Source organism: Lepidochelys kempii, chromosome 5 (genome assembly GCF_965140285.1).
Source record: "Lepidochelys kempii isolate rLepKem1 chromosome 5, rLepKem1.hap1, whole genome shotgun sequence".
NCBI classification, from domain to species: domain Eukaryota; kingdom Metazoa; phylum Chordata; order Testudines; family Cheloniidae; genus Lepidochelys; species Lepidochelys kempii.
Window position 1 is genome coordinate 131,125,922 of NC_136384.1, and position 17,163 is coordinate 131,143,084.

The 17,163-nt window shown below is 43.9% G+C and overlaps 1 protein-coding gene across 12 annotated transcripts in view; it reads left to right on the forward strand.

Annotated features, from left to right (window-relative positions):
- Positions 1–17,163, forward strand: part of HOOK3 (hook microtubule tethering protein 3) — a 143,161-nt gene that overhangs the window by 109,273 nt on the left and 16,725 nt on the right. For 10 of the 12 annotated variants that reach the window (XM_073345890.1, XM_073345889.1, XM_073345888.1 and 7 more), the window contains 4 exons: positions 4,530–4,612; positions 7,276–7,376; positions 12,191–12,295; positions 12,579–12,650. In XM_073345890.1, coding sequence (XP_073201991.1) covers positions 4,530–4,612; positions 7,276–7,376; positions 12,191–12,295; positions 12,579–12,650 — 361 coding nt within the window. Of the gene's footprint in view, positions 1–4,529; positions 4,613–7,275; positions 7,377–10,376; positions 10,510–12,190; positions 12,296–12,578; positions 12,651–17,163 lie in introns of those variants that run through there. The other 2 variants (XM_073345891.1, XM_073345899.1) reach the window with 2 other exon arrangements.

Genomic DNA, 17,163 nt, shown 5'->3' on the forward strand with positions numbered 1-17,163 from the left:
CCATGCATGTGTGGCGTGAATTCTGTTATATGCACCAATATGGAGGTGATGTTTAAAACATCACCTCCATATTGGTACAGATAACAAAATTCATGGGGTGGGGGTAGGACTGAGGGGTTTGGAGTGTGGGAGGGGGCTCAGGGCTGGGGCAGAGTGTTGGGGTGGGGGTGGGGGTTAGGGCTCCGCCTGAGGCTGTGGGCTCTGGGGTAGGGCTGGAGATGACGGATTTGGGGTGCAGGCTGCCCTGGGGCTACAGTGTGGAGAGAGGACTTCCCTCTAGCTCTCTCTCCCCACAGCAGCACCTGGGCTGGAGGGGAGAGGTGCTTCTACCCACTGCAGCAGCTCCGGATCTGGGGCCAGGGGAGAGGTGCCTCTCCCCCGGCCGCGGCAGGTCCGGGGCGGGCTCAGTTGGGGCCAGGGGAGAGGTGCCTCTTCCCCAGCTGCGGCAGGTCCCAGCTGGGGCTGGGTTGAGGGAGGAGGGAGGGGTGCCTCTTCCCCAGCTGCGGCAGGTCCCAGCTGGGGCTGGGTTGAGGCCAGGGGAGGGACGCCTCTCACCTGGCTGCCGCAGGTTCAGTGCTGGGCTGGGTTGGGTCATGGGAGGAGTGCCTCTCCTCTGGCCACGGCATGTCCGGGGCTGGGGGAGAGACATCTCTCCCCGCCATAGCCTTGAGCACCTGCGTGGCACTTAATAGTCCTCTGCAAGGCCGTACAGCTTAGAGGGAACTTAGCCTCCAGAAACTCCACGTTAACAACCTCCACCTGAACACCATGGATGTCACCTCCCTATACACCAACATCCCTCGCCATGACAGCATCGCTGCCATAACTCAAATACAAATAAGATAATAGACAGTGCTTGGAAATCCACCCAAAACACATCACAACACTCATCCATGTCATCCTCACCTGCAACAATTCCACATTTAACAATGAACACCTTGACCAAACCATGGGAACAGCCATGTGTACTAGAATGGCTTCCTAATATGCCACCCTCTTTGTGGGCCACTTCAAGGAAGAATTTCTAGAAAAGTGTACCATGAAACCAATGATATACCTGCTATATGTAGATGATATTTCCATCATCTGGACAGAAGTCCTAAACTCCCTCATATATTTCCACCACAACTTCAACACCCGCCACCCAACCATCAAACTATCTCTAGAACACTCCCTTGACTTTCTGGACACTACAATTAGTTTAAACAGTGGAACCCTACAAATGACTATATACAAGAAATTCGCTGATCACCATGCTTACCTCCACAGATCCAGCAACCACCCAGACATACCAAAAAATCTGTTATCTGCAGCCAGGCATTCATATACCACAGACTTTGAAGAGAGAGTCTGAGCTACACACCTAAATACACTATAAACTGCCTTCACTAAACAAATACACTCCACCAGAGAAGTAGATCACAGAAGAGAATGGGCCAACCAAATACCCCAAGAGAACCTGTTTTATTACAGAAAAAAAACATATTGACTGCACATTCCTAGTTGTCACCTACCACGCCACACTGGAACCCGTACGGGATATCATCAAACACTTACAACCCATGTTTGATAGGGACCACATCTTGAAAGAAATCTTTCCTGAATCCCCTCTTCTGGCCTTCAAACAACCCCCAGCCTTGCCAAGCTCATCATCAGAAGCAGCTCCCCACAGAGCAGGACACACCAACTAACAGTGGCACCAGACCCTGCCAGAAAAACAGATGCAAAACTTGCAGACACACAGCAGGAGAGATATCATACCCACCATAACATAGCTTTCAAGATTCATGGATCCTACACGTGCTTATCAGAACAGATGGTGTACCTCATCCAGTGCATCAAATACTCAGTAAGTACGTGGGTGAAACCAGATGTCGACTACACTCTTCAGTGTACTCACGCAGGAAAAACGATAAACAAAAACACCCTAATACCTGTGGGTGTACACTTTTCACAAAGTGATCACTCCGTATCTGATCTTTCAGTACTTGTCCTCAAAGGAAACCTGCACAGCACCTCCAAAAGTTGAGCCTGGGAACTTAAAATCATAACTCGGCTGAACACCAAAAACCATGAATTTAACAGGGACAGTGATTTTATGGGTCATTACAACAATCTGTAACACACCACACTGCCTGCTACCCTTCATGCATAACTGATCTAACTCCCAGTTGCCTACTTCATTTCAAGTGAGCACCTCCAAAATGCATTACCCCTTCTGCTTTAACAATCTGTCTCAACTTCTATTTAGCTCAGATACTCTGCTTCCTTCCCCAGAGCAGAAGAAGAGCTCTGTGTAGCTCAAAAACTTGTACCTTCCACAAGCACAAGTTGGTCCAATAAAAGATATTACCCTCACCTACCTTGTCTCTCCCATATCCTGGAACCAACAGGGTTACAACACGACAAACAGAATAAAAGATAATATCTTAAAAATTTGATCATTTTGTTTTACCATTTACACACTTGTCTTAATTTTACACTTTTCTGAACTGCAGTTGTTACCTAAAGTTGTTCTTCAAGTGGTGGTCCCTACATGTATTCCATACGTATATGCGCATGCACACCATGTGCCTGAATCCAGAAATGTTTCTAGCAGTATCTGTTGACACGCACGTGCGTAGGGCATCCCCTTGTGTTCTCAGCCAAGGATATAATAGGGTGTGCGGGCCAATGTGTCTTCAGTTCCTTCTTACCACTGTGTGGCCCGAGTCACAACCCCTGTTCCTTCACACAGGGCTCTCTCTCTTTCAACCCACAAGTGGGAGTTACATAATGCCACACTCAGATACTACTTCCACAAATGGGGTACCCTGTGGTGGGACCTCTTTTCCACTTGTGAGAACTTAAAGCTGTCCCTTTATTGTGCCGGGGGGCCATGGGAGAGGACTCGCAGGGCGACGCTCTTCTCCTCCCCTGGACAGGCAACCTCCGCTATGCCTTTCCCCCCATTCTCCTCCTCCCACAAGTGTTACGCAAGATCCACTGGAACCGAACTACTGTAATACTCGTCACCCTATTCTGGCCCCATCAGTTTTGGTTCATGGATCTCCTCAGACTCTCCATCCACACACCACTCTGCCTCCAAACACTCCGGGATCTCCTCATACAGGATCAGTGCCGGCACCCCAATTTGATTTTTGGATGGGGCTCAAGGATAGACAGAGCATACTCCACTAAATCAGTGCATCCACCTACCTGTTTTCTGCCCCAAACCACATGCCTCCCACGCGGACAGGGTCCTGCATTCCCTCGACATCTGCCGTGTAAGTGGCATTCTATCTCCACAGGACTTACTCCTTTCGCTCATTGCCAAAACTATTTGTGGACGTTGCCGACCGATCCAAGGGCCAAGCCCTCTCCTCCCAATGAATCAAATGGGTCTTCAGGTGCATCCACGAATCCTAGGTATGATCCAACATACCACCACCTGATGGAGTCACAGACACTGTACATGAGCACAAGCAGCCACATTGGCCTGCCGTGCGAACGTCTTGTGGCAAGACATCTGTCGTGCAGCAACCTGGTGCTCTGTCCACTCGTTCACGTCGTACTACGCCATTGCACAAGCAGCGGCTACGGACACTGCTACGGGCCAAGCCGTACTGCAGACTGCACTTCCCATTGCATCCTCTCACCCACCTCCACACTGATTGCTGCTTGCTACTCACCCACATATGGAATAAGTGTAGGGACCATCGCTCGAAGAAGAAGAAGAAGAGGAGGAGGTTACTTACCTGTACCTGGAGGTTCTTCAAGATATGTGGTCCCTGTCTGTATTCCAATACCTGCCGTCCGTTCCCTCTGCTGCGGACTGGACTGCACAGCCGTAAGAGGGGGTGCTGAAAAGGGGATGTGTGATCTGCGTCTCTTATACCTTTGGCTGCAAACACGTGTGGGTCAATGGACACTGCTAGAAATACATCCGGACTCCGGTGCGTGGTGTGCATGCCACCCACTTATGGAATACAAATAGGGACCCCACATCTTGAAGAACCTCCAGTTACAGGTAAGTAACCTCCTCACTTAATGACCTACTGGCTTACAAGAAGTGTATAGTCTCTTTTTGGAGCATTGTGGGGGGTTAGCCAGTCTTTAATAATATCATAGCTGTCAAAATCATGTATTTCAAGCAGGCTTTGTACAGGTTATTGTAAACTATAAAGTAATTGTAGAATTTTGGACTCAGAATGGAGCTTTCTGATGTTACAACTGTGCATATACAGTAATGTTTTTTCTTCTGTTTTTTAAACAGTTCCATTCTTTGTTCATTCATAGAATCATAGAATCATAGAATATCAGGGTTGGAAGGGACCCCAGAAGGTCATCTAGTCCAACCCCCTGCTCAAAGCAGGACCAATTCCCAGTTAAATCATCACTCACCATGCCCTAGTGCCTCGCAGCCAAAAGTCAGCTTTGTTATAATTTCCTAGAATTGTAGAACCTGGAATTTTTTTTATTGCTTAATTTTCATTTGAGATGGAGAAGAGTGTTGGAACAATAATGTATCTTTTCACAATTTGTAACAGGGAGAAGCTGCATGAGGCTAACAATGAAATACAGAGGAAACGAGCTATTATTGAAGATTTGGAACCAAGATATAACAACAGTTGTGAGTTTTCCTCCATTAGAACACAGTCTTTACATTAAAAAGCTTGTATGTTCGGAGGGTCTTTAATTAACAGGGAACTGTAAAACGTTGTAAAAAAATGGATTGTAAATTTTTAAGTGTTTTATTGATACAGAATTATAGGGAAGTCTGACAATGGTAAGCAGATATTAATTCTTGCAGAGGAGACTATCAAGATTTACTGACCCTAAAGATATTGCTAATGTTTATAGAGAGGAAGCAGAGGTCACTTTACTAAAATCTTGATGCCCAGAGGAATGTCAAGTTAATACAGTTCTTTACTGGTCGTCATAACCTCAGTTATCCAAAATTGCTGTTATCTGAGATAGGCTCATATCCCTGGTATCTGTTACGTTAAAAATCCCTCCATGCTTATTAGCTCTCCCACAATATGCTGATACGTACTACATGTTGCGTCAACATGTGTTCAGATAGTAGACTGGAATGGTGCTGACAGAGTTGGAGGTTCAGAAAAATCATTAGAGTAAATCTTTGGACGCTGGTTGGTCAATGAGAATGTGGCTTTGGACAAGTAGGCCAGTTTGGGATTTCACAGCCATACACCAAGGCCCAATTGAAAAGGACTCTAAATGGTGTATTGCTTTTAGAAAAAAGGCAATTGTGTGCCGCCAGTACATTGAATAGGTTGGAAAAAAATAAGTGCCCCATCATCTTTCAAACAACAACGCCAGCATCTATCTGAAGGTGCCAGACAGGCTTTATTCATGAAAGGATCCTGTAAGATCTACATACTATTTTGTTCTGCATTAGTTTGACTGGGACACATTCCTTAGTTTTTTATCTTCTATAATATAAGACATATGGCTGGGGGACTCTGATAATTCAAAGATGTGGTATTGACTAGTCAGGCCTTTGTAAGATGTCAGCCCACATAATCCTTATGCCCACTGTGTCTGAGCGCGGGCACATTGATAGGGGATGGGCACACTTATGTATCTGTGGGGATGGGAGGGAAAATAGGCAGTGGGAGTGAGTGGCAGATGACAGTAAAGGGTTGAAGGAGGAAGTGACATTTTTAAATGGCTGCCCCTTCCCTCCCTCTCCATCATGCACATTATTGAAGATTTGGAACCAAGATATAACAACAGTTGTGAGTTTTCCTCCATTAGAAAACTCACCGAGAAAAGCCAAGCTGCCATTTCAGCAACAGTTTTCTCTGATTTTTCTAGAGTAAAAGCCAATCTGGGAGCTGTTCAATATTACAAATTTTGGTCTATTCATACAAGAGAAAAACTTAGCTCAAAAAGAGTTAAAGTTGAAAATGTTTTTCAGTGGAGTCCAATAACCGCACAAAATAATATTACACTTCACAAAAATTCCACACCTTAAAAATGATAAAATGTCTGGAAATAAAGAATATGGGGATTCAGCAACTTCCCCACTCGCTGAACCTCAATATTAAAGTATCTGACACCTTAAAGGGGCCTGATTTTTAGAGGGCAGGTACTTGGAATTTTTTCATAAAGGTGTCTCAAATTGAACACCCAAAAGCACTAGCAGCTTTTGAAAATCTTGGCCTAAGCTTTTATTTGGATAGGCCTAAATGCCATTTATGGAACCTTCTAAAGTTTTTGTACTTCAAGAGTTATCCTACTCTGAAGCGTCACAGTAAAAACTGTGTCTGTAATTAAATTTTTTGGGTTCTTTTAACAGTCATGAGTGGAAACAACTGAAAATATCTAGGATTGTAGGGTAGAGTAAGAAGCAAAATTTTTAGAATAGATAATATAACCTTTCTGACTATCCCTTTCTGACTCTAGTAATGATCAGTAAAGTAGATCTTACTTTTCCCGGTCACATTCTCAGTGTCAGGCCAGGAGAGGATGTTGCAAGTAAGATAAATGGGAGTGAGTGCCACAACAAAGTGCTATTGCAAAACAGATTATCAGGAGTTATGCCTGATCTGAGATTCTCCAAGAACCAAACACTTTTGTCATGCACCATTTGATCAGGGATGACAAAATCAGTCTCTTCAGACAAGTCCTTGGACGAACGATAATCTATACGGATGCTGTTGGCTAGATATCCTCATAAATCAACCCATTCAAGTGTCTGTACAATGAAACTGTCCTGCTGGTCCATAAAACTTATTTATAAAATGTTAAAAATAATTTGTTACTTTTATGTCACATTTTTGGTGAAATTCTTCAGTGTTACCTTTGGGGGAATATGTACAGGAGTTTTTTCTCCTATAGATTTCTTTAACTTATATTTGCCTTAGGTGAATTATACTGTCACAATGTTTTGGAACGTGTACTGCATTGCTAACCCTCACTTTTATGAATTAACAGTGAGTTGGCCAATAGTGACATTAATGAAGGGCACTAGTTATCCCTTTAATTTTCCATATGCTCCAATAGTAACGTTGTCTACAGGTTAATTATTTAACTGGTGCATACAGTGGAGTAGAACACACTGTTTCTCCCTACATGTGTTTCTGAGTTGTTGAATACTTAACCACTTTGTCTGCTGAATTAGTAGGACATTTTGCTATCCTGACTTGTGCTCTCCTTTACTGAAAAAATAAGTGCTAGCTATGGGTTTAATTTATATTTAAACATACAATATTAAAGTGTGTGTATTTTTAATATGACTTTTTTAAATGCGTTTCTCCCTACATGAAGCACTCAAAATTGAAGAATTACAAGAAGCTTTACGGAAAAAAGAGGAAGAAATGAAGCAAATGGAGGAACGATACAAAAAGTACTTGGAAAAGGCCAAGAGTGTAAGTGCATGGTGCTCTGAGCTGAGGTTTATGTTGCTCACCCCCTCTCTGTGGTAATGAAAATAAATAAAACAGATCTAACAATGTTAATCACCACAGGAAAGGAAGCTAATTAATGGGTTTTGTTGTACTTTTCAGTTTGATACCAATATGCTACATAGTATTAAGTTTCTCTTCCTGCAGAAGCCTCTACCTCAAATTCATGGTTGTGAAAACCAACTTCCCACTGCCCCTGTTCACCTATCTGTCTTTTATACAAACACCAATCCCCCCATTGGAAGCACCATATTCATTTACACCAGTGGTTCACCCAGTCCAGTATTCTGTCCTTGACAGTGACCAGCACCAGGTGGCACCTAGTAAGGTAACAATTTTGTGATAACCTGCCTCATGGGGAATCATAGAATATCAGGGTTGGAAGGGACCTCAGGAGGTCATCTAGTCCAACCCCCTGCTCAAAGCAGGACCAATCCCCAAATAAATCATCCCAGCCAGGGCTTTGTTAAGCCTGACCTTAAAAACCTCTAAGGAAGGTGATTCCACCACCTCCCTAGGTAACGCATTCCAGTGTTTCACCACCCTCCTAGTGAAAAAGTTTTTCCTAATATCCAACCTAAACCTCCCCCACTGCAACTTGAGACCATTACTCCTTGTCCTGTCCTCTTCTACCACTGAGAATAGTCTAGAACCATCCTCTCTGGAACCCCCTTTCAGGTAGTTGAAAGCAGCTATCAAATCCCCCCTCATTCTTCTCTTCTGCAGACTAAACAATCCCAGTTCCCTCAGCCTCTCCTCATAAGTCATGTGTTCCAGACCCCTTAATTATTTTTGTTGCCCTTCGCTGGACTCTCTCCAATTTATCCACATCCTTGTAGTGTGGGGCCCAAAACTGGACACAGTACTCCAGATGAGGCCTCACCAATGTCGAATAGAGGGGAACGATCACGTCCCTCGATCTGCTCGCTATGCCCCTACTTATACATCCCAAAATGCCATTGGCCTTCTTGGCAACAAGGGCACATTGCTGACTCATATCCAGCTTCTCGTCCACTGTCACCCCTAGGTCCTTTTCTGCAGAACTGCTGCCTAGCCATTTGGTCGCTAGTCTGTAGCTGTGCATTGGGTTCTTCCGTCCTAAGTGCAGGACCCTGCACTTATCCTTACTGAACCTCATCAGATTTCTTTTGGCCCAATCCTCCAATTTGTCTAGGTCCCTCTGTATCCTATCTCTGCCCTCCAGCGTATCTACCACTCCTCCCAGTTTAGTATCATCCGCAAATTTGCTGAGAGTGCAATCCACACCATCCTCCAGATCATTTATGAAGATATTGAAAAAAACCGGCCCCAGGACCGACCCCTGGGGCACTCCACTTGACACCGGCTGCCAATTAGACATGGAGCCATTGATCACTACCCGTTGAGCCTGACAATCTAGCCAACTTTCTACCCACCTTGTAGTGCATTCATCCAGCCCATACTTCTTTAACTTGCTGACAAGAATACTGTGGGAGACTGTGTCAAAAGCTTTGCTAAAGTCAAGAAACAATACATCCACTGCTTTCCCTTCATCCACAGAACCAGTAATCTCATCATAGAAGGCGATTAGATTAGTCAGGCATGACTTTCCCTTGGTGAATCCATGCTGACTGTTCCTGATCACTTTCCTCTCATGTAAGTGCTTCAGGATTGATTCTTTGAGGACCTGCTCCATGATTTTTCCAGGGACTGAGGTGAGGCTGACTGGCCTGTAGTTCACAGGATCCTCCTTCTTCCCTTTTTTAAAGATTGGCACTACATTAGCCTTTTTCCAGTCCAGACTTCCCCCGTTCGCCACGAGTTTTCAAAGATAATGGCCAATGGCTCTGCAATCACAGCCGCCAATTCCTTTAGCACTCTCGGATGCAACTCGTCCGGCCCCATGGACTTGTGCACGTCCAGCTTTTCTAAATAGTCCCTAACCACCTCTTTCTCCAACAGAGGGCTGGCCATCTATTCCCCATGTTGTGATGACCAGCGCAGCAGTCTGGGAGCTGACCTTGTTAGTGAAGACAGAGGCAAAAAAAAGCATTGAGTACATTAGCTTTTTCCACATCCTCTGTCACTAGGTTGCCTCCCTCATTCATTAAGGGGCCTACACTTTCCTTGGCTTTCTTCTTGTTGCCAACATACCTGAAGAAACCCTTCTTGTTACTCTTGACATCTCTGGCTAGCTGCAGCTCCAGGTGCGATTTGGCCCTCCTGATTTCATTCCTACCTGCCCGAGCAATATTTTTATACTCTTCCCTGGTCATATGTCCAAACTTCCACTTCTTGACAGCTTCTTTTTTATGTTTAAGATCCGCTAGGATTTCACCGTTAAGCCAAGCTGGTCGCCTGCCATAAAGTTCTTTAAATTTCTTCCATAGTTCTTCCATAAAGTTGGAAAGTTCTTTCCAACTCTAGTCAGTTAGTGGGTTGGTTTATGTCTGAAGCATAAGGGTTAATTTCCCTTTTTAATGTTTATTATGACAGCTATAACTGAGATATTCATAGAAATAGCTTATCCTACTAAGCTCTTTGTCTCAGTGAGTTCTATGGGTTAATTATGTATGCACGGTGTCAAAAAATAATTTGTCAGTTTTAATTTCTTTGGTCTCCCCTTCTTGATTTGAGAGGGTAAATAGGAGCACCCAACTGCCATTCTCTATGCCATTTATTCTTTTATATACCCCTTTATTGTGTCACCTTTTATTTATCTCTTCTCCAAATGAAGGATTTTTAGTACAGCCACATATGCAAGCTGTTCCATGCTTCTAATCACTTCTTTTCCCTTTTCTACCCCTTTTCTATTTTGCTATATCCTTTTCAAGGTGGGGTGCCCAAAACTGACGTAAAAAAATCAAAGTCTTCCTCAAGCCACAGATGGCTCATCAGGCTGATACAGTTTTATAGACATGTCAGTTTCCATAGCCAACAGTACACAAGGGACTGCTGTGACCTTTTACTTTCCTAATCCTATAGATCAAGTACCCATTTTGCAGCTGGGTGAATTGGAGGCGGCCCTTCAGTGTGAGATCAAGCGAAACTCAAACCCACAACCTTTGGGTTTGTAACTGAGCACTTTAATCTCTCGGCCATCACCCCTTGTGAAGGTGTGGGTATGCCAGCAGTTTTATAATGGCAGTATGGTATTTTCACTATTATTTTCTTTCCTATTCTGAATACACCCTAACATCTTGTTAGTTTTTTTGCATCCACTGACAGATGTTTTCACTGAGCTGTTCATGATGATGCCTATGTCTTTTTCCTAAGTGAGAAGAATTAATTTAGAACCCATCCGTGAGTTTCTAGTCCATGACAGAAGTTTACCTCTCCTCTTTTGTGACTTAATAGCCTCTTGTAAAGGATCTCAAAGGCTTTTTGAAAGTCCAAATAAATTATATTTTTCACTTCTTCTTTATCCGTTGTGTTACTGACTCTCTCAAAGCATTCTAACAAGTTAGAGGGGCAAGATTTTCACTTTGCATAAGCTGTGCTGATTTGTCCTGTTCATAGCATGTTGATCCAAGAGTTTTATGTAACACTAGCTTTAATTATTTTTCAACAAATTTATGCTTTTTGTGACTTACTGATATTTCCATGATCCTTCCATAGTGCCTTTTTAAAAAATGGATACAGTGATTATACCCAGTGTAGTGGCTAGATTTAATGACTGAGTACACAGTATCTTAGTAACTCAGCCACTTCATTGTTAATTTCCTTCAGGACTCTTGCATGAATACCATCTATTAAAGGAGGTTTATTAAAACTTAAATGATGATTTTGTTCCAGCATATTCTATTTGACATTTCAGTGTCTGACATCACTTCATCCTCATTACCTATGTGAAGTTCTGAAGTAGGCAGAAGACAGGAGGAGGAAGTGAAGTGGCTGTGTACATGCTAGCGCACACACACACGTTTACTGTTAAAAAGTTTCCAGCAACTTTCTTGGATGGAATTCGAAATCTAGGCCACTTGTTGGACTCTCTCTCTTGCTTTAGTTCAATTTTTATAGGTGTTCAAATCCTACTGTGGTAGGTGCCACATATGAACCTAGGGAGATATCGACCCATCAAACTTAATGGGGATTCTTCATCTCCCTGGCACTTCCCTCGGATTCCTGCTAATGGCTGCAGCAGAGCTACCGGGAGAAACTGACAAATGGTGCTCCAAGTCCCTGAGTCATGGTCACCTTCCACCATTTCTTTCCAGTGAGAGGGAGTCTTTGAGTGCAGGGTGGAAAGTTGAGGGAAATATTTCCTGCATGTATCCCTTAGCACTGAGGAGAATGGCTTCAGGGACGGATACCCTTCACCCTCACTCTGTGACACTGGAAGCGGGAGAAGAACTAGTTCTCTCTGACTCTATATTCTTGAGTCCAAGACATCAAGCCTTCGAGCTTTTTGTTTTGATGGAGTCCTTTAAGAGACAGCAGAGAGCAGATGCTATGGCATCTCTTAAATAGGATTCAATTTACACCACCCTACATGGTGAAGTCAGGCAGTGGCAGGACGTTCACCACCACTGACTGACCTAGCAGGGTGGATGTGATTGGATGAAAGGATACAGAATCTTAGAATAGTGTGTTCTTCTCACATTGTGTTGTGTTAAGTTTCTTAAAACCATCCCACATAGTTACAAGTACCTACTTTAAAAGACTTTAATGTTTCTTAAGACCTATCTTGGATGGTTATAATCCTTTGGCGCTTGGTGCCTTTTATGTTATCTAGATGTATTTAGTGAGATCACTTTGTGGTATTTATTTAAATGAACTGTTGTGTTTGCATCTTGCAGGTTATCCGTACTTTAGATCCTAAACAAAACCAGGGCACAGCTCCTGAGATTCAGGCTCTGAAAAATCAACTGCAGGAACGGGACCGAATGTTTCATTCATTAGAGGTAACAATCCGTATGTTTTCTCTTGGCTGTTCTAGGTTTTCCAGATTTTTTCCATGTTTGCTAGATATGCTCTAGGAATTGTTTTGGGGAAGTGCTCGGGCCTGTGTTACACAGGAGGTCAGACTAAATTATCACAATGGTCCCTTTTGGCCTTGGAATCTATGAATCCAGGCATTTTGGGTTCAGGCAATGTCTGTCTAATACATATTATCCATTCTTGTCATACAGCTTTAAATGTATGGTCTTTTTGTTTTCTTTTCTTTTTTTTTTTTTTCTCCCCTAGAAAGAATATGAGAAAACAAAGACGCAAAGAGAGATGGAGGAGAAATTTATTGTGAGTGCCTGGTATAATATGGTAAGATGCTCCAAACTGTATTAGGATTACAATTGTCAGACTTTGTTGGTGGTGTCTGTGTGGCATTTATCATGAACCCTTTTCATTTAAGTACAATATAGTTGTTTGAACAGAAAAAAAAACAAAAAACTGTCCTGTGTGCACACAGATAGATGAGTGAATTTGGCTCAGTAATCTATAAACAAGACAACACTAAAAAATATAAATAATTAAAGCATGTACCTGTATCTTGTAGCTATGCTTGCCATAACTTAAAGTGGATACACAAAATGCTGAAAGAGATCATGTTGATAACAGACATCAGGTTAAACATGAGTTCATAATATAAAAGTCAAGTTGGTTTTCCTTCCTTGATTGCTCACAACCTTCAGTGTATTTATTTATACTTCATTAAAATGTCTCTGAAAGAGGTTCTAGACACTGGTTATTGACTGTTATGGTCCCCTACCATGGCAGTTAGCCAAGTTATGCATATTTGGTTTTGTTAATCATAGAATCATAGAATATCAGGGTTGGAAGGGACCCCAGAAGGTCATCTAGTCCAACCCCCTGCTCAAAGCAGGACCAATTCCCAGTTAAATCATCCCAGCCAGGGCTTTGTCAAGCCTGACCTTAAAAACCTCTAAGGAAGGAGATTCTACCACCTCCCTAGGTAACGCATTCCAGTGTTTCACCACCCTCTTAGTGAAAAAGTTTTTCCTAATATCCAATCTAAACCTCCCCCACTGCAACTTGAGACCATTACTCCTCGTTCTGTCATCTGCTACCATTGAGAACAGTCTAGATCCATCCTCTTCGGAACCCCCTTTCAGGTAGTTGAAAGCAGCTATCAAATCCCCCCTCATTCTTCTCTTCTGCAGGCTAAACAATCCCAGCTCCCTCAGCCTCTCCTCATAACTCATGTGTTCCAGTCCCCTAATCATTTTTGTTGCCCTTCGCTGGACTCTCTCCAATTTATCCACATCCTTCTTGAAGTGTGGGGCCCAAAACTGGACACAGTACTCCAGATGAGGCCTCACCAATGTCGAATAGAGGGGAATGGTACAGACAGTTTCTCCACACATAGCAGAGAGAACCATATTTGAGAAAACCAAAGGGGAATTTAACCAGAGTACAGTAATGGTGGCTATATAGGTAAAAACAACACTCCCTCCTTCCAATACATGAAGCTGTCCCCTGGAGCATATAAAAGGAATATCAGGGGGAACATGCACAGAGCCAGCGCAAGGCTGATGCACTACTTCCGTCCTCAAAATACAGCATAAAGTAGGGCCACGTGCTTTACCTAGCCCTTTGGACAGGGGGTATATTTCACCCTGAGTGAACCAGAGTTACCCATGACAGAGGGCATGGCCCCTTCAGAACCACCCTCCTGATAGATGGAATTTCTGATCCTTGTGGTATGTCGATGTCCCAGAAGGGAGCTTGAATCCCTCCCAGGTCCCTTCCCTTAAGATGCCTGGCAGCCAATATGCTCCCTCTCATGTTCATTAATTGGAAAGAAGAAACAATGCTCCACCACATCCTGTCTTGATTATTTGAACCTTTGGTGTGGGAAAGCAATTTCAGATGACTTTGCATAATTTCCTAATGTTATGCTTGCTTACTTGGAGATAAAACATCCCATTAACATTTAAAGGGACAATGACCACTTCAGTTTTTTTAAATTACATCACTTTGTATTTTTCCAGTCCCTGACAGATCACCTTTTAAACAGTGTGGTCTGAAATAGTTTTGTAAAAACTCCTTTATAGTTCTAAGGATTTTTCTGCTCCCCTGCACTATTCAAAAGGCTCTTATAGAGAATTACAGCACCAAACATCCTCGAGCACACTCACTTTCCCATCTTTTCTGTGCACGTGCTTGCCTGCTGCCGCTTGCCTTGTTCCCTGACTCGTCAATACCCTATTTGCAGTCCTGGGGAAGAATGTGCATATGAACTCCCCCCAGAGCAGTGCAGCTGACCAGCAAACCAGTGAAAGGGTTTGTACATCAAATGCCCTCAGATTATCAAAGTCAACAAACTAGAAGGAGAAGACTCAGTCTGTTGTGACAGGAATTTTCTCTTCTGTGTGACATGAGCCTGAAAACTCTCCATCATACAAGCATTCACAATTACCTATATATATCATGTTAATAGTTTAGATACAGCAGCTATGGGTAAGGATAAACAAATGAGTTCTCATCGCATGACATACTTGAATAGCAGTTCACACAGTCAAAGCAATTTACAGTTTGTGAAGACCAAGACTATAACAGGGTTCAAAAAAGAACTACCATATATATTCAATCGTAAGCTGGTTCATTTATAAGCCTACCCCCCGCGCCCCCCTTCTCCCCTCCCCCCTGGATGGATAAGTAAAAATGGAATTTTTATAATTCAGAGGTCGACAAACTTTGGCTCCTGGGCCATCAGGATAAGCCGCTGGCGGGCAGAGACAGTTTGTTTACCTCAAGTGTCCGCAGGCACGGAGTAAACCTACGTAAACAAACTGTCCAGGTGCACCAGCTGCTTACCCTGACGGGCCGGGACAGCAACTGGTGGGGAAATTTGGGGGGGAGAGAAGCTGGGGGTCAGGGGAGTAACCCCTGTGACCACCCCCCACATGACCCTAGCCCGGGACCCCCACAATCTCCCCATCCCATCCCTTCCCACCTTAGCTGGGGCGGGCCAGGGGAGGATGTCTCTGGCCTGGCCGGAGCCGCTCTGGCAGGCTGAGCGGCGTGGCTGCAGCCTGCTCCGGCTGGCGGGGCCAAGCGGCGTGGCTGCAGCCTGTCAGCCCTGGAGCTGCAGCTGCTTCGGAGGCTGGGGGGAGAGCAGCGTGGCCAGAAGCGGAGAGACTCTGGCCCCGCCTCTTCCCTTCTGGCTCTGCTGTCTGTGCTGCCTCTGCTTGCCCCCTCTGTTGGGGGGAGGGGCTATGTCCCCCTCTCTGCCCATTCATAAGCTGATCCCCTTCTCTGATGCTTCCCTTTTTTACTAAAAAATTCGGCTTATGAACAAGTATATACGGTAGATAAATTCATGGAAGATAGGTTCATCAATGGCTATTAGCCAGGATGGGCAGGGATGGTGTCCCTAGCCTCTGTTTGCCAGAAGCTGGGAATGGGCGACAGGGAATGGATCACTTGATGATTCCCTGTTCTGTTCATTCCCTCTGGGGCACCTGGCACTGGCTACTGTCAGAAGACAGGATACTGGGCTAGATGGACCTTTGGTCTGACCCAGTATGGCCGTTCTCATGTTCTTACAAACATCATCCCGTTAGTCCTCACAAAACCCCTCTGAGGGAGGGAATTACCATTCTCATTTTAGAGTTGGAGACAGAAAGGTATTGACTTGCCGCAGGTGAGTGACAGCTGGATGTAGAACCCGGGAATCCCTGATTCCAAATCCTGTACTTAAACAGCTAAACCTCCCCTCCCCTGAATAGCAGCACCCATTTGTGTTCAAAGTGTTGCCTGTTACAGATGTGTCATATATGTTGGTTTGTAAATTCCATGTGGCAGAGATTTTGTTTGGCATGAATTTATGAAGTGCTGTATATAGTCTCAACAGCATGGAAATAACAATGGTCTTTTTCCTGGTCCACTCACAAGTTTCTGTTGCTCTTTTTTTCTCTGAAATGACCAGGTCCCTTTAAGGCCCCTTGTTTCCCAGGCCTTGTCTACACTTTAAAGTTTTGCCAGCATAGCTATGCCTGTTGGGAGGGTGAAAAAGTCAGATTCCTAACCAGCATAACTATGCTAGCAGAAGACCTAGTGGAGATGCAGTTAGACCAGCAAAAAAGTGCTTTTGCTGATATAGTTTATTTTGTTTAGGGACTGGTATAAAGTATACCTGCAAAAGAACTCTTCTGCTGGTATAAGCTGAGTCTGCTCTGGGATGGTTTGCTGGTACAGACAAGGCCCAAGTGGGAATGCTGCTAGTTCAGCTGGCTGGCTATTCTGCAGGTCCAGATGGGTGGCTATAGCTTCAGCTGCTTCTTCCTTCCAGGTTAGGCCTCCGTTCTTCTCCACTGCCCAGACCAGTCTCTCTCTCTCTTTCTCTCTCCTGATTCTCTCAATTAGAACTGTCTGAGCGCGTGCTGTCAGGAATTTTAATTTTTAATCTCTCCCAGTCAATCAGCAGTCAGGAGCCAGCATGGCCAATTAGCTCCTGCTGCAATCATCAACAACAAACATATTTGTGTTTTCTCTCAGAACAAATTCCTGCCATTTATAATATGCTGATATTTCCATGTGAGAAATGCATTGCTAAAAGTTGAGAGATGCACCTTATTTTTATTTGAAAATAACTTAAAAAAAAAAGAGTGCCCGGGCAATGTGTGGTTGCAATGTATGCAGAAAATCATGCTCAAGTATGGGAGGGCATAACTTACTATCCTTGAAACCTTTTTGCTTGATTACTACAAACTTTGAAAGTAAAGCAGCCTTTTTACGCTTGCAAAAATACACATTTTTCACACAATTCTCTGGCAAAATGTCAAAGTCCCAAACAGGTTAGATGGTGCTG